The sequence below is a fragment of the Physeter macrocephalus genome, chromosome 9 (assembly GCF_002837175.3).
Source record: "Physeter macrocephalus isolate SW-GA chromosome 9, ASM283717v5, whole genome shotgun sequence".
Lineage (NCBI taxonomy): Eukaryota > Metazoa > Chordata > Mammalia > Artiodactyla > Physeteridae > Physeter > Physeter macrocephalus.
The window spans coordinates 83,748,081-83,770,523 of NC_041222.1; the positions used below are offsets into that span (position 1 = coordinate 83,748,081).

Consider the following 22,443-nt stretch of genomic DNA (forward strand, 5'->3'; position numbering starts at 1 on the left):
CACTTTCTGGAGAGTTTTTATCATAAATGGGTGTTGAATTTTGTCAAAAGCTTTCTCTGCATCTATTGAGGTGATCATATGGTTTTTAGTCTTCAATTTGTTAATATGTGTATCACATTAATTGATTTGTGTATATTGAAGAATCCTTGCATCCCTGGGATAAATCCCACATGATCATGGTGTATGATCTTTTTAATGTGTTGTTAGATTCGGTTTGCTATTATTTAGTTGAGGATTTTTGCGTGTATGTTCGTCAGTGATATTGGCCTGTAATTTTCTTTTTTTGTCATATGTTTGCCTGGTTTTGGTATCATCTTCTTCATTTTTGAAAGATGACTTTGCTGGATACATATTCTTGGTTGACAGTTTTATTTTTTCTTTCAGAACTTTAAATATATCGTCCCACTCCTCCCACCCCCTTTTTTTAAATTATAATGTGTCCCAGTGTGGTTCTTTGGATTTATCCTATTTGGAGTTCTGTGAGCTTCTTGAATCCATATGTCCATTTCTTTCCTCATATTTGGGACATTTTCAGCCACTAATTCTTCAAGTACGCTGTACTTGACTCCCAAAATGCATATATTGGTCCCTTGGGTAGTATCCCATAAGTTTCTTAGGCTCTCTTTGCTTTCTTCATTGTTTTTTCTTTTTGTTTCTCTGATTTATGATTTCAAATGACCTAGCTTGAACTTTTCAGTCTAGTTATTGCAATTTTCAGTTCTAGAGTTTCTGTTTGGCTCTTTTTTTTTTAATAGTTTCTATCTCTTTATTGATATTCTCATTCTGTTCATGCATCACTTTCCTGATTTCACTTAGTTGTCTGTGTTCTTTTTTAGTTCATTGAGCATCTATATGACAGGTATTTAATATTTTTTACAGGCAGCTCATAGAGCTATGTTTCTTTAGGTTTGGTTTCTGGAATTTTATTTTGTTCCTTTAATCACACTATGTTTCCCTGTTTCTTTGTAATTTTTTGCTGGAATTTGGGCATCTGAAAAACAACCATCTCTCTAGTCTTTGCATGCTGGCTTTGTGCAGGGAAAACCTTAGCCAATCAGGCTGGAATTTCTAAGACCTATTAAACTTTTTCTGATCTCTTGCTCCCCTGGCATCTGCCTGCAGAACATCAGCTCTAACATGCTGCTTGCCTCTGTTTTCAAACTCTGGCGCTGGTCATGACTGCATTCCAAATCAGGCAAGACAGAAACCAGTCCCTCAGGCAGCTTCCAGATGAGCCAAAACTTTGGATGCACAGTTCACTCCTTTGTTTCCATCCTGAGGGAGGAGACCTAGTTGGTGGGGGGGGGGTGGATTTCTTCCCAGTTGTGCTGTGCTATGCTGCATGGGGGAGGAACACAAAAGGGTGTTCCAAACAGGCCAATTTTCATTCTCTATTTGATAGAATCTCTTCTTAGTTTTACAATGCCTTGGAAGCTGTAGCTTCTCAGCTGGTCTCCAGAGTTTTCACAGAGGTATTCTTGTTTGTATATTGTTAACTCATGTGTGAGGGAAGGAGGGCCTATAACTTTCTTTTTCTTTTTTTAATATATTTTCTTGAAGTATAGTTTATTTACAATGCTGTGTTAATTTCTACTGCACAGCAAAGTGATTCAGTTATATATATACATATATTTTTTTAATATTCTTTTCCATTATGGTTTATCACAAGATATTGAATATAGTTCCCTGTGCTATACACTAGGACCTTGTTGTTTATCCAATCCCAAACTCCCAATTCATCCCTTCCCCCACTTTGGCAACCACAAGTCTGTTCTCTATGTCTGTGAGCCTGTTTCTGTTTCATAGGTAAGTTCATTTGTGTCATATTTTAGATTCCACATATAAGTGATATCATATGGTCTTTCTCTGTCTGGCTTACTTCACTTAGTGTGAGAATCTCTAGCCCATGTTGCTACAAATGGCATTATTTCATTCTTTTTAATGGCTGAGTAATATTCCATTGTATATATGTACCACATCTTCTTTATCCATTAATCTTTTGATGAACATTTAGGTTGTTTCCATGTCTTGGCTATTGTAAATAGTGCTGAAATGAACATTGGGGTGCATGTATCTTTTTGAATTATAGTTTTGTCTGAACATATGCCCAGGAGTGGGATTGCAAAATCATATAGCAACTCTATTTTTAGTTTTTTGAGGAATCTCCATAGTGGCTGCACCAATTTACATTCCCAGGGTAGAAGGTTCCCCTTTTCTCCACACCCTCTCTAGCATTTCTTATTTGTAGACTTTCTAGCGATGGCCATTCTGACCAGTGTGAGGTGGTACCTCATTATGGTTTTGATCTGCATTTCTCTAATAATTAGCAATGTGGAGCATCTTTTCATGTGCCTGTTGGGAGGGCCTGTAGCTTTCTAATCTGCCACCTTGCTGATGTCACTCCACAATATATTTTGATGTGGCTATTGCAGCTCCTCTGTAGTTAAAGCCCCGGGAAGATAGAGTTCTCTCTGGGCTGCAGAAGGTTTGGGGCGGTTGGTAGACACTATTATGTCTTCCCCAGAAACCTCCCTGGAAATTCCATCTGTGAGAAATGAGCCCCACATCCCAGTCCCAGCAGCCTCCTCTGGTCTTTTGGGGCCCCTGGTCATCCCTGGCATACAGAGGGTAGCCTTTGTCTTATGCTGCCTCCCCAAAACTCATCTTCCCCAGGTGAGCTATGGCTCTTCTCTTCACAGTGCTCTGAGCCCCAGAAGCTGCTCCACATTGCCCAGGAGCTGCTGCACACTGAGGAGACCTACGTGAAGCGTCTGCACCTGCTAGACCAGGTAGCCCTCCTGGCTTGGGCCTGCCTTTGTCCACTTCCAGAGTTTCAGTGGGCAGTTGCAGAGGCAAACTTTCTATCTTAGCATTGGCTAGGGCTTGCAGTTGGAGTATGACTGACATGAATATTAAAACTTGGACAAATTTAAGTCTCCTCCAGAAAGTCTTAGTTTTTGCTTTCAGAACTTGTGGCTCTGGGGCAACGGTCTCATCCAGTCACCTGGGGGTTTTTTTCTTCTTGGCAGTTAAATTATCTGAGCATGTAAATGGCCTCTGGACATCTTTCTGCATAAATAGTTGGGACAGTGGGTGGCACTCTCCCTGTCCACCTGCAAATGTGGGGTTTATGAGCACAGGAAGTAAAACTCCAACAGAAACTGAGTTTGTTTGTTTGTGTTTTTTTTGCGGTACGCGGGCCTCTCACTGTTGTGGCCTCTCCCGTTGCGGAGCACAGGCTCCGGACGCGCAGGCTCAGCGGCCACGGCTCACGGGCCCAGCCGCTCCGCGGCACGTGGGATCTTCCCGAACCGGGGCGCGAGCCCGTGTCCCCTGCATCGGCAGGCGGACTCTCAACCACTGAGCCACCAGGGAAGCCCAGAAACTGGGTTTTGACAGGTGCTTCTTCTGTTTGTAGCTCACAAAGCAAAGAAAGGAAATCAGAACCATCCATTTCCCTTGAAAGGCAGATGGAAGAAAGATGGCCTGTCCCCAACTAGAGGGGACTGTCCCTGCCTCATCCCCAATTCTTAGCCATAAGTAAGCTTGCTTTAAGACCATAAGTTTCTTTGAGCCAGTTTGATGAAGTGGAAGGTTCACTAAGAAAACATAAGGCAATGGCAGCCTCTCTTGAGCTCCCATACCTGCAGCAGAAGCATGATCGTAACCATCTGCCGTGACCCACACTCAGTGACCACTGCATGGGCTTCTCCGTGCCCAGGTTTTCTGCACCCGACTGATGGAAGCAGGGATCCCTTCGGAAGTCACCACAGGCATCTTCTCTAACATCTCCTCCATCTATTGCTTCCACGGGCAGTTCCTCCTGCCTGAGCTGCAGACACGGATCATGAATGAGTGGTAAGTACAGCTCATGGTGCCCGGGAAGTATAGGGGCTGGCATCTCCCAGGGAGTTTGGCTCCAATGCCCTTAGTGGTTGAGAGTCATGGTGACACTATTGCAGTGGTTTTGTTGAATACTCTCTGCCAAGTAGCCTCTAAATCTGGGGTTTGTATGCCCAAAAGCCAGGAGGCACCTGGGGAGCCTGTCTCATAGTGCCCTGGGCTCTCTTTCTGTAGGGTCCTGGGCCAACCCTGACCCCAAGCCCTCTCAGTGTCTTAGCTTCTTCATCTGCAAATTAGAGGGACTTTAATACCTGCTCGGGGCTTTGTGGAATTTAAATGAGGTTTGCCATCTGCAAACACCAGTGAATAGACAGTGCTTATTGGTTTATTTTCCCTCCTAGTGTATATTGCACCTCTGCTTTAAAAAATGAGATGTTTTTCTTCCTCAGCAGTGTCCCCAGAGGGCTGTCCATCTGTCCCTCTGCCGCTTCCGTTCATTTGTAGCAGAGGGACTGCCAGCTGTAAGAAATGATAATAAAACATTACAGGCATGGCCCTCAGCTTGCCATTCTCCACATTATGTGCTTCCCCCTCTGTTCTGGGTGCTGCTGCAGCTTTGCTTTGGGGTCTCTGCTGTCTCCCCTCTTCACTGGCCCGGCTTGAGACAGTGTGTGGTTCTCCTGTGGTAAGAGGAGAAGAGGCCATTCTCCAAGCTGCAGCCAAGCCAGGGAGAACACAGAGGCCAGAGGGCTTGATTGGGGATTGTCCCTGCACCTGCAAGGCTCAGCGAGGGTCCAGGGCAATTTGTAAATATTTAGAAAGACATGCTCCACCTGCAGAGCAGTTTATACTGTGTCCAAGGCCATGAGGTTAAAGCTCAGGGCTAGATTGGCTTTCTGGCTGATGCAGTGCACACCTGCTAGATACGAGTTTTCTCCTCAAGGCCCTGGAGAGACTGTCAGCGCACAGACACTCCTTGTATAATAATGGTGCGAGAGTCCAGCAGCTTGCCCATCTGTCTTCACAGGTGGTGGGCCTTTGAGTGCACGTTCCTAGTAATGCTGCAGAGGATGACTTTATGCATATGCCTTTTTTTCTTCTTTTTGATTATTTCTTTAGGATAAATCCCCCACAGTTCCAAGGTCAAAGGTTATTAATATATTTTCTGCTCCTTGAAATTTATTTCCAAATCCCTGTCCAAACCATTCATTATTACACAATGCTACTCTCCCATGACATTGCCAGAGTTAGATTGCCCCATTGTTCCTAATCTTTGCTCATATAGAAGTATAATGGGGTTTTCTTGATTCTTTTTGATAACTGTTGCTCATCATTAAAGTGATTCCATTATTACTAACAGCTCCTGGTTTTGAGCAATCGTTCTATGACTGCACGGTTGAAGTACTTTACATGATCCTCTAGGTAACACGCTATTTTCCATCCCATGTGATACAGGGGAGGAAAGTAAGTCTTAGGGAAGGTGACCAGTTTGCCCACCATCACACAGAACTGGGAGTCAGGCCATTGTCCCATAGCTCCCTGGTGAAGTCCCTGTCTCACCCTGGCCCTTCACTGGAGCTGTTTATCTGACGATCTCACTCACTCCCCCACAAAGGAACACAAACCCCCGGCTTGGAGACATCCTGCAGAAGCTGGCCCCATTCCTCAAGATGTATGGTGAATATGTCAAGAACTTTGACCGGGCCGTGGAGTTGGTGAGCACCTGGACCCAGCGCTCACTGGTATTTAAGGACATTGTCCATGGCATCCAGGTAGGGCAGTCCCACCTCTGCTTCACGGGCACAGTGCTGGGTTTGTGTTTCAACATGGAGAAAATCAGTAAAATTGTGGAATGTATCCAGATGCCCTATTGATGCTTTGATCCTTAAAATAACTTCCAGAGACAAATCATCATTCTCATTTCATGGGTGAGGAAATCGTGGCTCAAAAAGTTTGTGCCATCTGTGTCATCACAAACTATTATTCAATAGGACCTGGATCCAAACATGCTGGTCTCCCTCCACAGCATCCCTCAATGGCTAGTGGAAGCACTTAGGAAAATGTTGCATTGATCTTTTCTTTCTCTTTTTCTGCAAACAGCCTGTTCACACCTCTGGTTGCTGTTGTCTACTGCCATGTTGGTCTTTTTCTTACTGATTCATGAGGTTTTTATATGTTAAGAATGTCAGCGGTTAACTGTCAAATGTGTTGCAAATTATTTTTCTCTATTGATGTTTTATTTTTTAACTTTATGTACGATTTTGTTTTCCATACAAAATTTTGGACTTTTAATTATCCACATTCACCAATTTTAAATAAAGTAATTCTTTAAAAAATATTTTAAGTGTGTGCCACATGCACATACATGCATACATGCACACACGTAATACACAGACACATGTGCACATATGTACATACACGTGTTCACACATGCATACGTGCACCTACATTCCTCACTGTACACTGAAGGGTTAACGGGCACAGAGTCCCGCTGTGCCGAGGGTTTGGAGGCCAGGCTCGGATTTGGGGTGGCCCCTTGATAACTTTCTGTGTTTTCCCCAGATCCCACTGTAATCAGGTCACCCATGATTTCTCAGCGTAGGGTCCTAGATCCCCCTGCATCTCAGCATCCCTGTCCCTCCCCAGAGAGGATAGCTCTGATACTATAAGAGTGTTTCCTTCTCCCCTTTTGCCTGCACTCCTTGCACGCTCACCCCCTCACTTATGTCTGGGCCCTCCCAGCTGTCCCCACAGAACAGTCTCCAATGAGGATGTGTATAAAAAGGCCAGCACTGGGTCTAGAGCAGGTCTGCCTGGGGTCCAGCTCCTTACTCCATTGTTCAACCTCTCCAAGCCTCAGTTTCCTCTGCTATAAGATGTGGCCTGCAGTCAGTTGGGTACAGTACTCCAGGCAGCCTCCTGGGGGATCCACATGTGTGTCCATGGGTGCCCCACACTGCCTCTATCTCCCCTACAGAAGCAGGAGATGTGCGGAAACCTGACGCTGCAGCACCATATGCTGGAGCCCGTGCAGAGGGTCCCCCGCTATGAGCTGCTGCTCAAGGACTATCTGAAGCGGCTCCCAGAGGATGCCCCAGACTGGAAGGATGCAGAGAGTGAGCCAAGCCGGCCACAGGCTGAGGGGCTCCTGGGCAGTGGGAGCTGGGGCCCCTGCTGAAAACCCACATTGAGAGAGGCAGAGAGTCAGAGACAGAAAGAGAGAGACAAAGAGATAGAGACAGAGAGACGGAGAGAGCTCCAAGTGACCCCTAAACAAGGAGGTGACCGAGAGTCTGAGTGTAAGGGAAAACCGCCCCTGCCTCCACCGCAGTGCGAGGGGTGGATGATGGTTCTGTGGAAGGGGCTGCTAAGTGTTGGCAGAGCTTAGGCCTCACTTAGGACCTTATGGGGCTGCCAAGGCTGCTCCTGGTGCATGCGCAGCAGCTGGCAGGCAGCATGGGGCAAGGTCTGCACAGGGGAGTGGCATACCAGCCCTGGAGGACCCCCAGCAAATGGGATGCATCTGCAGGGTCGCACCCCCACACCCAGGGCCAGGTCTCATGAGCAGTCTGGTACAGCCGTGGGAAGGGGCAGGAGCAGGGCAGAACCTGACACTAAGCCTCGTGGGGCGACTACCTGGGTGGAGCCACCAGGCGCCCTGCAGCTTGACTCTGTCTTCTTCCTGCAGGGTCCTTGGAGCTCATCTCCACAGCTGCCAACCACTCCAACGCTGCCATTCGGAAAATGGTGAGTGTGGGTGACCCTGGAAGATGCCCGAGGGACCAGTAGTTTGGGGCAGGGAGGGCACAGGGTGGGCCAGGTACTGTCAGCATGCATACTCACCCACCTGTCCCCCAGGAAGACAGAGGCTCCACTGAGAGCCAGACAGGCCTGTCCCTTACTAGCTTGGTGATTGCTGGTAAGTTATATAGCGCTCCATGCCTCAGTTTCCCCATCTGTAAAATGAGGTCACTGACAGAATCTGTCTCATTGGGCTGTTGTGGGGATTAAATCACTCTACATAAAGTGCTCAGAACAGGACCTGGAATAATTTAGTGTTAGCTCTTGGTGTTAGCATCATTCATTTGTTCGTTCATTCACTCACTGAAGCTCTGTCAGCTGGGGCTGCTCTAACAAAGTATTGTAGACTGGACAGCTTAAACAGCAGACATTTACTCTCACCATTCCGGAGGCTGGAAGTCCAAGACCAAGGTGCCGGCAGATTTGGTTCCTGGCTTGTAGACAGCCACCTTCTCGCTGTGTCCTCACATGGCAAAAAGAGAGAGCAAGCTCTCTGGTGTCTCTCTTAATAGGGCTCTAATCTCATCATGCCCCCACCCCTCCCCCACCCCATGACCATGACCTCATCTAAACTTAATCACCTACCAAAGGCCCCACCTCCAAATACAGCCTGAAGGTGGAGGACATGGTGTCCTCTTGTTGATCTAACGCCCCCGGGTAATAGGCTCTGCCGATGGGTAGGACTCCTAGCCCATACCAATGCCTTTTGACCCAGTGGGCCCTGTCTTCAGAGGCCCTTGTTTGGCCTGCACACTGCCTGGACATGGTGTAAGAATTTCTAAATCCTTGTCCAGAATTAGAGATCAGGTCATTTCACAGGAGAATCCAAATTCCTGGCTTTACTGGAAAACTCTGAAAACCCCAGGCCCACACTACAACCTGGACGAGGCGAGGTACCCCCTAAGTGGGCCGGCTCTCCAGGCCGCCACAGTCCCTACCCAGCCCTGGTTGCCTCAGTCCTGAGACCTATTTACTTTCACATGGGCACTGTTGTTTTTTGAGAGGAAAAAGAAAGTGAAATATTTCTTTGACCCCACAACTCTCAAAAAGGAGAAATGAGAGACGGGCTGCCTGTTTTGGGGCAGCTCTTGCTATGTGTGGTCCACGTCCTGTGTCCTCATTACCTGCCTGTCCCCGGGATTGGGTCTGGAGCCCCCAGACCAGATGCGCCTGAGGTCAAGCCCACAGTGGGGCACCCATGGCAACCTAAAGAGGTGACATTTCACTCTAGATCCTTTTTATCTAATTTCCCCTTTTTTTCCTCCCCAAGACTAAATCTAATGGAGGAGAAAGAGCTGCTTCATGGAACTCCGTGGTCATGAGCTCACACAGAGCCCATGGAGGAGCCCCCATGGGCCTACATCTCTGAGGGGCTTGGGGCGGACTCCTGTCCCACAATAGCATGTCCACCGTGTGGCAGTTCTCGCTCCAAGTCTGGTGAGGCCTCTGTGACCGGCAGGGGGCTCTGGTCAGGTGTGGGGGAAGGCTTATCAATGTGTGCTCATGGGACCCTCTTCATGCTTCCACCTGTCCATCCCTAATCCCCTCAACCTGGACCACCACCCCAGCCTCCCCACCTCCAGTCTCTCTGGTCTCTGATCCGTACGTCTCTACTGAGAGCTTTCTATGGGTTGCTTATTTTGTCACTCCCTGTCCAGAACCCTCCTGGCCTGCCACTGCCTCACAGGTACACACATAAGCTCTCCTACATGCCCACTGCATGCCCAGCCCCCAGTACACACAAGGTCCTTTGGCCCTGCCTTGCCTGCTCTTCCTCACTCTCCATGCTGGCTCCCCCTCCTGCTTCCATGCCCACATCTACCACTTGTTTCCATACCAGAGGCAGAAGAGCTACCAAACCAGCCTGCTTCCAGGGAGTGCAGGCTAAGATTGGTCAGGTCCAAGGGCAGTGGCTGCTGTAGCATGGTGGATCCATGCTTCTTGTTGCTGGGTTAAGGTTCCTGTAGGCTCACCTCTGCTTTTTGCTGAGTTCACTCCTTCATTCCTGGCTCAAGCCCCTGGTCGGGGCCTATGGCCTCTTGGCCCAGAGCTGGAGCAATGAGCTGCCTACCCTCTCCCCTCACACCACAAGGGTACTGGTTGGCCATATGACCACACAACCAGTCTCGAGAACAGAGGGAGATGACCTGTGGATAGGCAGAGGTCTGGTCTCATCATGGCCCTGGGCCATCTGAGGGTGGAGCAGGAAACCAGGTAAGGCTACCACAAGAGGGGATGACTGTCCAGGGCAAAAGCTGCAGCTGCCCAACGTATCTCCTCTGACCCAATGCCCTTCACTGCGGAGGCTAAGAGAGCCAGTCCCAGTTCTCTAGCTGAAACATCTCCAGCAACTCACTTGATTTCTCTGTGCCTCTGTTTCTCTGTCTATAGACTGAGGATAGTAATGGCATCTGCCTCTTAAGGCCGGTGCTAGAATTAAATTAATTCATACCCACATTGTGTTTAGAACAGGGTGTGGCACATAGCAATGGTGCTAACGGTTGTTATTATTTATTGCTCTCTGCAAGGTGAACCTCTGTTCTTCAAGGCTCGTGTTTTCCCTCCCACAGGAGGATCGTGGTCCCATCTTGGTTCTGGACCACACTTGCAGGGCAGGGTTCCTCCACACACCTCTGGGTCCCCAGCCCTGGCAGGCCTCCAATCCCTGTGGTTGTGCAGCTGCCTGAGCCCCGTGTCTCTCTCAGGAGAAAATGCACAAGCTCTTGGAGGTGTACGAGAGACTGGGTGGGGAGGAGGACATCGTCAACCCTGCGAACGAGCTGATCAAGGAGGGCCACATCCAGAAGTTATCAGCCAAGAATGGCACCACCCAGGACCGCCACCTCTTCCTGGTGAGCCCCCATCCGGTCACACCCAGCCCTGCCCAGTCCTGCCCAGCCCAGCTGCAGAACCACGCCCGTGCCACGCCACACCCAGCCCAGGTGCAGAGCCTGGGCCTACCCAGCCACTCAGCCACACCCTCACCCAACCCAGGCCCAACCAGCTGCAGAGCCCCGCCCTGCCGCTAAGCCACTCCCCCAGTCCAACCCCCAGCGTGCCCTCACCACGCCCACATTCAGCCCAGCCCCGCCTCGCCCTGCCCACTCCTGCCAGAGCCACGCCCCACCTCCTCCCTGGGGTGCTCCTCTGTGGAGTCAACCGCCCCTCACCCCATACCTGCCCGTCACTATCGCAGTTCAACAGCATGATCCTTTACTGTGTGCCCAAACTGCGGCTCATGGGCCAGAAGTTCAGTGTCCGGGAGAAGATGGACATTTCCGGCCTCCAGGTGAGTGAGCCCCTCCCACCGATCTGTTCCCCTGGGAAAGCACAGAGCAGGTGTAGGGACACAGTACTTTAGCCACCAAAGCACTCACTGCTGTGCAACTGGTTGCCTGCCTGCTTCTCTGAGCCTTGCTTCTATCCTGACCCAGGCATGGGGGAACATCTCTGAGGGCACCTTGGCCTAGCATCCTGGGCTAAATGGGCAGGATCCCCTGTCCCTCCACTTGGCCTACCTGCCAGTGCGCCGCTGGCTTCATGTTGGCAGGATGAAGGACAATGCCAGGACCTGGGCCATCTCCTGTCCCCTGCGAAGTCAGCCCTAAGGGCCCCATTTACAGACTCTAAGGGAAACTTGGGGTGAATGCAGATGGGGTGCCCGTCCTGCCTGTTCCCTGGTCCTTCGTCCCATGCTCTCTCCACTCCTGCACCAATTTGGAGCCCAGATGAGGTTCTGCAGGCACTTGTACCCAAGGTCCAGATGACCTGTTGTCCCTGCTGTCCCTATTCCTTGAGTCCATCGATGTCTTGTGCTGTGGGGCTGCTGGAGCTGGAGTCAGTCCCCCTCTCCTGTGGGGGAGTGCTTTGAATTAACGGGCACTCCAAAAATACTGGCGAAATCAAAGTATTTTGTTATTCTAAAAAGTGAAGGGTTGCATTAGTGATACAAAAAAATCCCTTCTGACAGTGGCCAGCCTGTGGGCCACATCCAGCCAAGGGCTGTGGGAGTGGGGTGTCAAGGGGATGAGGGAAGGCTCCCTGTTGCAGACACCTGCAGATAGACGGCACCTGCCCATGGGGCCTCAGAAACCCCATCAGAGTAGTGGAGATCCTCCTGGCTCTTCTCCTAAGATTCCCATCCCTGTGTCGGGAGTGCCTGTGGGTACCTTTGTGGGGAAAGGCACTGGGGCTGACTTCCTGGGAAGCCCTGAGAGCAGGCAGATTTGGCCGGCACAGTTCCAAGAACGGTGGATGAGTGGTCCTAGCCCTGCCTGAGTAGGTCGGTGGTCCACCCTCCACCATGGACTGACTCATGCAGTGGCCTGCAGCAACCATGACCCTAAGCCGAGCACTTCCCTGCAGACTCACCGGGTCACCTCTGCCCCCCCTTCTCAGGGAAAGACCTCCAAGTCTGAGAATGTGAGTCCACAGTTCAGGACCTGCTAAAAGTGACCTACTGTTTTTGTTTTGTCCTTTGTTGTATGCCTTCAGGTGCAGGATGTCGTCAAGTCAAATGCAGCCCACACATTCATCATAACTGGAAAGAAAAGGTCGCTGGAGCTACAAACTCGGTAGGTTTCTATTGCCTTGGTGTCTGCTACTGCGTGAATGTGTTTGACCTGAGATTTTAGCAGATGGCTTCCTTTTCTAAACTGGATAACCTTTCGATGTGTTTTTATTCATTTTACTTGCTTATTTGTAGTTTAAAATGTAACAGTACTAAGGGGAAGTCAATGAAAATTAAGCCTCTGCCCACCCCCTGTTCCCCACCCCCAGCAGACATTCTTAACCATCTCTGAAGCATCCTTCCAGAATTTCTGTCCCCATACATATGTACCTATTTTTTATTTTATTTATTTATTTTTAAAAATAAATTTATTTATTGATTGATTGATTTTTGGCTGTGTTCGGTCTTTGTTGCTGCGTGCGGGCTTTCTCTAGTTGCAGCGAGCAAGGGCTACTCTTCGTAGAGTAGCCCTTTGTGGTGCACAGGCTTCTCATTGTGGTGGCTTCTCTTGCTGCAGAGCACGGGCTCTAGGGCGCACGGGCTTCAGTAGTTGTGGCACGCGGGCTCAGTAGTTGTGGCTCGCGAGCTCTAGAACGCAGGCTCAGTAGTTGTGGCGCACGGGCTTAGTTGCTCCACGGCATGTGGGAATCTTCCCGGACCAGGGCTCGCACCCTTGTCTCCTGCATTGGCAGGTGGATTGTTAACCACTGTGCCACCAGGGAAGCCCTGTATCTATTTTTTAAATCACAGATGACTATTTTCTATCTATCTAGTCTGTTCTGCATCTTGCTTTTTTCATTTAATTTATGAGAAATCATCCCATATATGAGCACCATTTTCTAAAGCAGCATAATTTTCCAATATGATCGTCGGCTGGTTCCCATTGACGGGCACCTAGGTCCTCTGGGGTCTTGCTGTTGCAAATGGTGCTGCAAGCAGTGTCCATGAACCAAGTTTTGTACATATGTGTCATTACGTCCATCTGGTAGATTCCTGAAGTAAAATTGCTGGCCAAAGGGTAGCATGTCCACTTTAAATTTTGGTGGCTATTGTCACACTACCCTGTAAAATGGTGTGTGACTTGTGGCAGGGCTTGGGAGACCCCATCTCTCACTTCCGCCAATGACGTGAGATCTTTGCAATGACCCATTGTGGCCCAGGGAAGTGTTGATTTACATCCACTACAGAGGGCTCTGCATACCAAGCTTACCACATCTAGCCACATCTGACTTCATCTGGCCACACCTGACCCCACCTGCACCCACAAGGCCACACTTAACTCCACCTGGCCACACTTGACCTTGCCTGACTTCACCTGGTGATACTGGCCCAGTGTTCCAGAGCCTTTGGGGCCACTCTCCCAAGCCTTGAGTTGCACTTCCAGGCAGTGAGCAACGCAGGCATGTACTGCAGGGCTGAGAGGAATCAGGTGGTTTAGAGTCAGTATCCAAGACTAAATGAATAAAATACTCTTTTGGCTTTTGTAGGACAGAAGAGGAAAAGAAAGAATGGATTCAGGTGAAGCTCCTAAAGTTTTAAAGTAACCAAATAACCAAATTCTTGAGCGGTATGGCCATTTCACGTTGGAGCAAGGGATGGGATGGCCCCGTGTCCCCCCCAGGTATTACCCACCCATCTATCCACCTTGAAGTGATGGGGTGACCAAGTTTATAAGCACCTTCAGACTCCACAAACCTTTGAATCCATTCTCTTATTTGGGGCTCCCCAGTAAACAAATAAACATAAAGGCCTGGAGGTGGGCATGCAGGGAGGTGCCCTCACCCTGGGGAGGATCTCCACTGCCTGGCAGCTCCAAGGTGGGTCCGTGTTGTCCTTCTCTCCATGGCTGGCAGGAGCGGTGGGTCTTGCAGGACGAGCAGCTTGACTTCCAGGACGGAGCCTGTGCTTCCAGAGACAGGCCAGGCAGTGTCCTGGGGCAGCCAGAGCAGGCTCAGCTCAGAACCAGCCATGGTAGGGACACAGGTCAGGAGGGCCACGTCAGAGCGGAGGCCAAGGCAGTGACCGGGGTTGGCAGACCACCACCAGGCCAAACTCTAACCATTAGTGATTTGTGGCTCCCAAAATTCGTAAGACAGAAATCTGAGTGAGAAGAGAAAAAGGAAATTCAAACAGATATTAGATGGGAATGCTGTTGCAAGAAATGGAAACGTGGCCTCAAATCCATATAAAATGTTCCGAGAGCATCTGCTCTTGGCTTGGAGTACTGCATGTGGGGTGGCACTGGGACCCGTGGAGATTGGAATGGGGACCTGGTCAGTCACTGATCACATCCCTGAGCCTTGTTTCCTCATCTCAGAGGACATGTGAGGCTGTTGGTCAGGGGAAAACGCGATGACCACAGGACCCTTGTTCTCACCCTCCTGGAATGCTCTCTGAGGGCCCTTGTTCTTTGTGGGTTTGTTTCAGGTCATTGAGGCCACCATTGAGAAGCACAAGCAGAACAGCCAGACTTTCAAGGCCTTCAGTGGCTCTTTAGGCCAGGATGAGGATTCCTCCCTCACTCCAGACCCGCCTGTGAGTGCCAGTGTCCCTGGGGCAACCCAGGCCCTTTGCACAAGAACTGGTGTCTGGGAGGGAAGCTAGTCCCCATGCTCTCCTCTTGCCCACCTTTATTGAGCATCCGTGTGGGGACCCCTGTACCTCGTAGCTGGGGTGGTCAGGGAGGGAAGGACAGGCCTGGATAAAGCTGCTACATGAGGCATTGTCCTATCACATGCACCTAGGGGCTGTGATCTTATCAGCAGGGGTAGCTTGCTCCCCATGGGAAGCTGTCCCCAGGCCTGGGGGGAGCCAGGAAGCAGGATCCCCACCCAGGACCAGATGGGTCCACCCTAGGCCTTGGCCATCCCCTCTGTCTGGGTACAACCAAACATGACTTCACAGTGAGGGTCCCTCACTCCATTCCTCAGGGACATCCCTGAAGCTAAGGGATACCCAGCCCAGCCTGGCTGAGCAGCCCTGAGTCCCAGACACCAGGCCTGGTTGGCCCTCCCTGTGGTATCACTGGTCTGTGGCCCACAGGCCACCTCATTATCTACTTAATATTTGTATCAAATCTCCATTTTGTCTGCTTTCTGGACTATTTTAGAAGAAAACTTTGTGTTGTCCCCGGGCAGGGAAAATACTGTCCCCTACCTTCAAAAGAGGTGACCTGGAAACAGAACCCCCCGCCCTACCCCATACCTACCGTTAAAGTTGGTGCAGAGACAGAGCCTGACCGTAGAAGGCAGGGCACCGAGCTCTCCACAGATGCCTGAGGAAAGAGCTAAAGGCCAGGGCCACCTCACATGGTGTGATGCAGCTGGTTAGGCCTGGTGGGCCTCAAGGATGTTCATACCTGCCCACCGCCCTCCACCCCAGCTGGGAAATGATAACTCTTCTGAGATGCCTTCAGGCCAGGGAGGACAGATTCCCAAAGTCATAGCAAACGCTAGGCCCCGACAGTCTTCCTCCTGACCCTGTGACCAGACAGAAGGAATGGTGGCATTCCAACACTGCATTGGATGTCAGCATGTGGCCACAGAACCTCTGCTCATGCCAGCTGTCTTTGTCCCCTCCAGATGGTGAGCGCCAACTCAGAGGTGCCTGCAGTGGTAGCCACTGGTGGAGGGGGTGCTGCAGGGGTGAGTGACTCCCCCAGCTTTGACAGGGGTGGGAGGTGTAAGTTGGGGCCAGACCAGGGTGACCTGAGGGTAAGGGTTTAGCCTCCTCCTTCCATGTGACCTGGGTCTTCACAGTGATGTCCTCTGGGGCCTGTTGGTGGAGGGCTGGGGCAAGCCCGCTGGGACCCAAATGTCCGTTTCCTTTGGTGGGTGAAGGTTACACAACTGAGTTCTTCTGAAGACTTGTGCTCTTTACCACAGGTAAAGTATGCCTGGATGAAATGTGGATCAAGGCGGTACCTGGCCCTCAGGAGGCTCAGTCAATGTGGGCGGAGAAGGCGTGGTCCAGGGTCAGATAGCCTGTGTCCATGTCCCCACCCTGACAGGGCCAGGCCACGGGACTATGCCCGAGTCCCTCCTGCTCTGTCAGTTTGGGAGATTAGTAACAGGGTAAATGTGTGTGCCTTGCATGCAGTGAGTATCCAGTACAGGGAAGCATCATTATTAACCACTGGGCCTAATAGTCGTGAAGTCTGATGACAATTGTAAGCCTAGACTATCAAGGAGGTGCTGTACCCTGCATCCTGAGAGGGGATTCTCCTGGGCATCTTCACTTTGCCCTATCCCTCAGTTTTCCGGGCTCAGAAGGAATGAGTGGAGGCCTGAGCCCCAGCCTGACCCCTAACAGGGAGTTTGCTCCTAAAGGGGAACTTCTTCCATGGGTAGGTCGGTACTGCCCCCACATTCTCCCCACTGTGCCTGCCTCTCCTTCCCTCCCCCCGACTTCTCTTTCTCACATCCCTCATCTGGGCCAGCACTCCCTTGGTGGCAGGTACTCCCCAGTTGGACAGCAAAGTCTGCCTGAATTTAGCACCAACTTGCAGAGCTCCTTCTTTTCGGGCTACAAGGGCCACCCTGCTGGTCATCACAGCCATTCTGGGTTGGCACTTGTTAGGGTCAACCCATTTTAGGAAGAGGAAACGGGCTTGATAGGTGAGGAGACCTGGCCTTTGGCTCAAAGGCCTTGCGGTGGGACTTGACTTTCCTGGGACAGCAGCAGAGCGAGGGACGGATGTCTAGCTCATCATGGGGAGTAAAGTGTTCCTGTCCTGCCTTAGATTTTTAGTAAGAAAACTAGTCCCCTCCTCCCACACAATCCATGCTGCTGGGTAGCATTGAGCCCCTGCTGAGGCCCCAGAACAGATGTGCCCAGATGCCCCAGTCCCCTGCTCTGTTACAAGAGCAGAAGCTTTGCCAGGTTACCACATGACCCCTGACCCGACGCGTCTGACTGCCAGGCACTGGGAAAACCTTGAGAAGTTTTTGGGCTCCCATGGAGGGATGGAGCGTTTCTAGGGCATGATGGGCTTCAGGGACCAAGTGAGAGGAGGGAACCCCCTTATCTGAGTGCTACTGCTGCCACAGGGTGGCACTGCGAGAATCAAAGCGAGCCTGTGCTAATTTGTTTGAACTCAGTCAGGAAATCTGAAAGCAGCACTATCAGCAGGGGAGAGATGGTCTTGTCACAGCCCCTCAAACTCCCTGAGGGGCTTCCTGCATTGTGGCTCTGTCTGGCCTTGCCTTCCTTCCAGCCCACCCTCCCCCACCATGCCCTGGCCTCCCTCACTTGGCCGTGTCCCAGGGCCTTTGCACCTGCTATCCCCTCTGTGCAGAATGCCTCAAATATGCCTACTGTGCCCCAAGGCCTCATCTGTGAAGCCCTCGTGGCTGACCCCAGAGTCACAGACAAGTGTTTCTCACATGAAGCAACCCACCATCAGCTTTCTGAATCACCAAACTGTGCGTGTGAGGCTGGCAGTGTGCTGTTGGGCTCCTTTCTGGAACGTCTAGGAATGTCATGAAAAGCAGCTTGCACACTCAAGCTTAATCTGTGTAACTAACTGCCCGGAGAAAAATGACAGATGGGGCCTCTGCATCTTTCCAATCAGCTCCAGGGTCCCTTGGCCAGGGTCTCTGACAACCTCCATGATGGCCCTTTGCATGAAGCACTGCTTCTCCCTGCCTCTGCAGGGGAGCTGAGCTGGACCCCGTGCAGGGCCCTCTGCTATCCGACCCTTGGCCTGGGGCAGGCCGGAAGGCATCAAGGGCCGTGAGCAGCCCCCATTCTTTGTAGGGTGAGTCCACAGGCAGGCCTCAGTCCGTGGATGCAGGGAAAAGTGGAAGTGGCTGCTGGCTGTGTGGTCAGGGAGACAGGGCTGAGGAAGATCCAGTGCCAAGGCAGAGAGAGAGGAGCAGGAGGTGGGGCTGGCACACATGACAGACAGTGCCCATCAGAGAATGTTCTAGCTGGAAGGGACCTGAAGGTCACATGTTTAATGTTTTAACACATGGAGTGGGTCCTGACGTGAGGCCTTAGGCAACTCCTCCCCCTCTACCCTCACCTTCCCTTGGGTGAGGAGAAGAGAGAGAAGCTGTGTCAGGTGTCTGTTGGCCACTTGGGTGCCCCTCCGATTGGTTGCCGAACTCCTTTGACAGGTGAAAAGGTAACTGAGAGCCCCTGAGGCTCAGGGCCTCAGCCCAGTCCAGGGGTCTGCCCAGGCCAGGCTGCAGACTCACTGGGCATTGATGGCGACGCTCAGCCAGTGGATGTGCAGGCCACCCCACCTTCTTCTACCCAGGGGCTCAGCCTTCCAAGGGCTCTGCAGCATCTTTGATTTGCCAGATGCTCGGGATCACAATTCAATTTCAGGCCGCCTTGTCCCAGTCCTTTTATCCACCCGAAGCCAGGCCCAGGCCCTACAACAGACAAACGCTTGTCAGCAACAGACTTGCAGCTCCGGCCCCGGCACACATGGCCCGGCCATGGTTTTTCTCATTTGTGTTTCTGATGAGCACAGGTTTTGGTGGACCCAGGAGGGCAGCTCAGTGAAGCTCCTGCCATACAGGGCGAGTCCGAGATGTGCTCAGTGTATATTTGTGGAAAGTACCCCAAGGTGGGTTTTAATTCTGGCACTAGAAAGAGTGATCTTTGCTACAACATGCCAGATGTAAACTTTTGGAGAGGAAATATAAACTCACTCTTGGTGTGCTCATTTGATTTCCTGGTGTTGTCCTCAGATGCACAGTTCCCACAAGGCCCTCTTTCCTAAGAAAAGCTAAACCCAAACCAGGAAGTTTTGCAAGGGAGTCTTGCAGAATCCAAAGACTTCCCCGTTCTGCAAAAGTTGCATCTCTCTTCACGGAAGCACAGAAATGTCAGAGTCCAAAAGGCCTCCCTGGGCTCCAGACCCACCATGGCAACATATGGACCCTTCCACGATGCTGTGAAAGGCCCCATCCCTGCCACCCGTCATTCAGCGTGCACAAACTCAGTGCCGCACTTCCACCCCAAGCCCAGGACAGGGCTGCCTGTGAAGGGAAGAGGGCCTGGGCTGCACCCACCACAGGGCCGGGCCTAAGACCCAGGCCTATGTCCACACCCTTTAGGACCGATGATAACTGTGTGGCTCCATCTTCTGAGGCTGGTTGTCAGGGCCGCTGTTTGGGACCCGAATCTTACCTGAATTTTCCTCCTGCTTCCCTGCTTTGTAAGTGAATCTGCTGAAGAGAAAACGCTGAGTAAAACAGGCCCTCAGCACAGACCTCCCAGGCCCATGCTTGTGCATTTGGAGCGCTTTGGGTGAAGTCGCTTAGCTGTTACTGGGGAAGCCACGGTTCCACACCTCCCTGGTTAGACTTGGCCCAGGCCTTTCCAAGTCTCCACATCCAAAGAGAAAATCTGAGCTCCTCCCTTTGGTTGACCTATTCTATATCCTCATCCAAAAAGGAAGTATGGTTGGCCAGGAAGACCTGTCCTCAACGATGCAGGTGGGCTCACCTCAGCCACCTGGTCGCCAGCCCTCGGTGTCGGGAACTGCCTGGGGGAGCCGCATCAAGCGTGGGCCATGGTGGCTCACAGTCTTCAGCACCGAGGAAGCTGGTACCCAGCCAAGAAAGCTGGTACTCAGACCCTGTCTGATCACCGAACTGCAGCCTAAAAAAGGAAGCCAGGATGGGTTGCTCTTCCAAGCGCCAGCCCCAAGATGCCTAGCTCTAGGAATTGCCCTCTGGTCCCTCTGGCCAGGACGGGGTCCCTGCTCACCTTCAGGAGCTGAGCTCTTGGCCACATACCCCTGGCCCGCCACAGCCTCTCCTCCATCTCATGGGCAGCCCTGCCCCTCAGGGATGCCCCAGTAGCCCCCATGGCCTCCCTGTGTTCTCAGCAGTTGTGCAGCGCTGTTCGCAGGGTCTGGAGAGCCAAGGTTCTGCAGCACATGTAAGTGCTTGAAGGCAAGACAGCGGATCCAGCCACCCTGCCGCTGACCACTCCCACCTCGAGTGCCCTTGGTGTCCTCACCTGGAAAACAGGCATGGCAGGGTCACCATGAAGGTTGGTAGAGGGCTGAGGCTCCTGGGCCACGGCAGACCCAGGGATGGCCCCTCCTCTCTCTTCTCATGTCTGAGCCCAGCAGTCCTGAGAGATGGTCTCAAGGGAAGGAACCCTGAGTGGGGCAGACAGATGTGCCTCAGGGCTAGAGTGTGGCTGGCAGCCAAGGTCGGGTGACAGGGGTGGCCTCCAGTAAGGCATGTGGCTGTAGGGAGTGTCAGTATTGCTTGTCAGGTCTGTGCCACCCATTTTCCACCCACAGGGCTCAGTGGTCCTGAGCTGCATGGAATAAACTGAGAGGGGGCCCAAGGTTTTCTTACACCCAGTGTCCATGCAGTCAGGGTTCATGAGATGGAGGAGGAGGGTGATGGAGTCTTGGGCAGAGCAAGTGTCCCTATCACCCTCAGAGGCACCAGCTGGTCCCAGGGCTCCTCGTACCAGGGGGCCAGCACTGGCCTCACAGTAGTGGGGCCCACAGTGGGGTCTATGGGCAGAGGCAGCAGAGCTGGGAAGCATAGGCCAGAATTAGTGTGCTCAGGCTACTTAACAAAGTGCCACAGACACTTATTCTCTAACAGTTCTGAAGGCTGGAAGTCCAGGATCAAGGTGTTGGTAGGGCTGGATTCTCCTGAGGCCTGTCATCTTAAAGAAAAACACACAACTTAGAGTTGAGTTTTATTCAGGATCTTACTGAGGACTATAGCCTGGGAGACAGCTCTGAGGAACTGCTTGTAAGTGGGAGGGGAGGAGCCAGTATATGTACGAAGTTTTTGGCCAGGAAATACATGTAGTCAAGCATACATTTTGGTAAAAGATTCCTGCTATATCACAAAGAACAGATATCTTAAGTTAATACTTTTAAGTGTTTTTCTCTGCATGGGAAGATGCAAGAATCTGGGGTCACTGAAATTCTTTCTGAGATGTGCATCTATCTCGGGGCCTGTTTCTCCCAACACACAGAATGCCTCATCTTGCTGTTTCATCCTGAATTCCCTCCAGGGTACACTGTCGTGGGTGACTGCAGTGGGTGCATCTTAACCCTTATATAACTGGATGATGAGTGGCACTCTTTGTTCTTTTTTTGTTCACAGGTATCTCTTCTTGGCATGTAGATAGCCATCTTCCCCTTGTGTCCTCACATAGTCTTGCCTCTGTGTGTGTCCATGTCCTAATCTCCTCTTGTTATAAGGACACCAGTTATATTGGATTAAGGCCCACCCTAGTGACCTCATTTTACCTTAATCACCTCTTTAAAGGCCCTCTCTCCAAATACAGTCACATTCCGAGGTGCTGGGGGGTTAGAACTGCAAACTATGACTTTTGGGGGACACAATTCAGCCCGTAACAGCCTCCAATGCCCAAGCCCCTCCCTTCTGTCCCCCTCACCCCCAACTAGTGCATCTCTTTCTCCTTAAACTTGCAGAGTTTATATTAAACATATATTTAGCTTATTTTGTTCAAATTTTTATTAGGGAAGCTTTGGACACACACAAGTAGAAATAACAGACAGCAAGACCCCCACACCAGCCTGGAGCAACTTCAACTTTGTGCTGTTCATGTTTTATCTGTCTTTCCACCCCTATCCTCACCCCACCCCCACATACTCTTCTTTCTCCTGGAATATTTTTAAAACAACTCTCAGACCTCATTTTATTCTGCTCAGAAACACTAATGTTAAACTTATTTTAAGTGTTTCTCTTTAAAACAGAAAAAGTGTCTCTGGGCCTCAGTTTCCCCATCTGTGCAGGGGAGAGGTTGAGACAAGCACTTCCAGTAGCCATTCTAGCTCTGACATCCTGGGGAGTTTGATACATATCTGTGACATTTCTTAAAATCTTAAGTTTGTGGTGAATTGACTGTTTTCTGCTGGGACCCCAGCGCCCCCTACCCACACAGAGAGGAAATGCTAGGGGGCTGGGGCGGTTCAAAGCTAGAAAGCGCTTTCATCAAACCATGGGGCATTTCCTGAGAGCCATGGTAACATGTAAGGGCAATCAGCAAAACCAGTCAGGATTCTTGTGCTGTGATGGGGTTCAGGGCCAGGGGCGGTTCCTCACCCCACTTTACAGATGAGGAAACCAAGCTTGGAGAGGAGAAGTGACTTGTGCAGGGTCTCATGGCTGATGAGGGGCAGGGCAAGGGCCTGGGAGCTGTCCCCCAACTTGCACCACTCCTAATCATATGGGGAAACCTAATCAGACAGCGCTACTGAGCCCCCACCTCAGCCTCACCCTGCATGGTCGGTACCCACTCCCACCTTCACTCCCTCCTGCCTCCTG

General features: G+C 51.2%; 1 protein-coding gene across 1 annotated transcript in view; it reads left to right on the forward strand.

Moving 5' to 3' along the window:
* FGD3 (FYVE, RhoGEF and PH domain containing 3) overlaps positions 1–22,443 on the forward strand; it is a 34,699-nt gene that overhangs the window by 7,863 nt on the left and 4,393 nt on the right. The window contains exons 2-12 of the mRNA XM_024117174.1: positions 2,709–2,789; positions 3,722–3,858; positions 5,459–5,615; positions 6,821–6,959; positions 7,532–7,590; positions 10,350–10,496; positions 10,841–10,933; positions 12,139–12,218; positions 13,642–13,672; positions 14,582–14,689; positions 15,736–15,798. Of these exons, the coding sequence (XP_023972942.1) occupies positions 2,709–2,789; positions 3,722–3,858; positions 5,459–5,615; positions 6,821–6,959; positions 7,532–7,590; positions 10,350–10,496; positions 10,841–10,933; positions 12,139–12,218; positions 13,642–13,672; positions 14,582–14,689; positions 15,736–15,798 (1,095 nt within the window). The remainder of the gene's footprint in view (positions 1–2,708; positions 2,790–3,721; positions 3,859–5,458; positions 5,616–6,820; positions 6,960–7,531; positions 7,591–10,349; positions 10,497–10,840; positions 10,934–12,138; positions 12,219–13,641; positions 13,673–14,581; positions 14,690–15,735; positions 15,799–22,443) is intronic.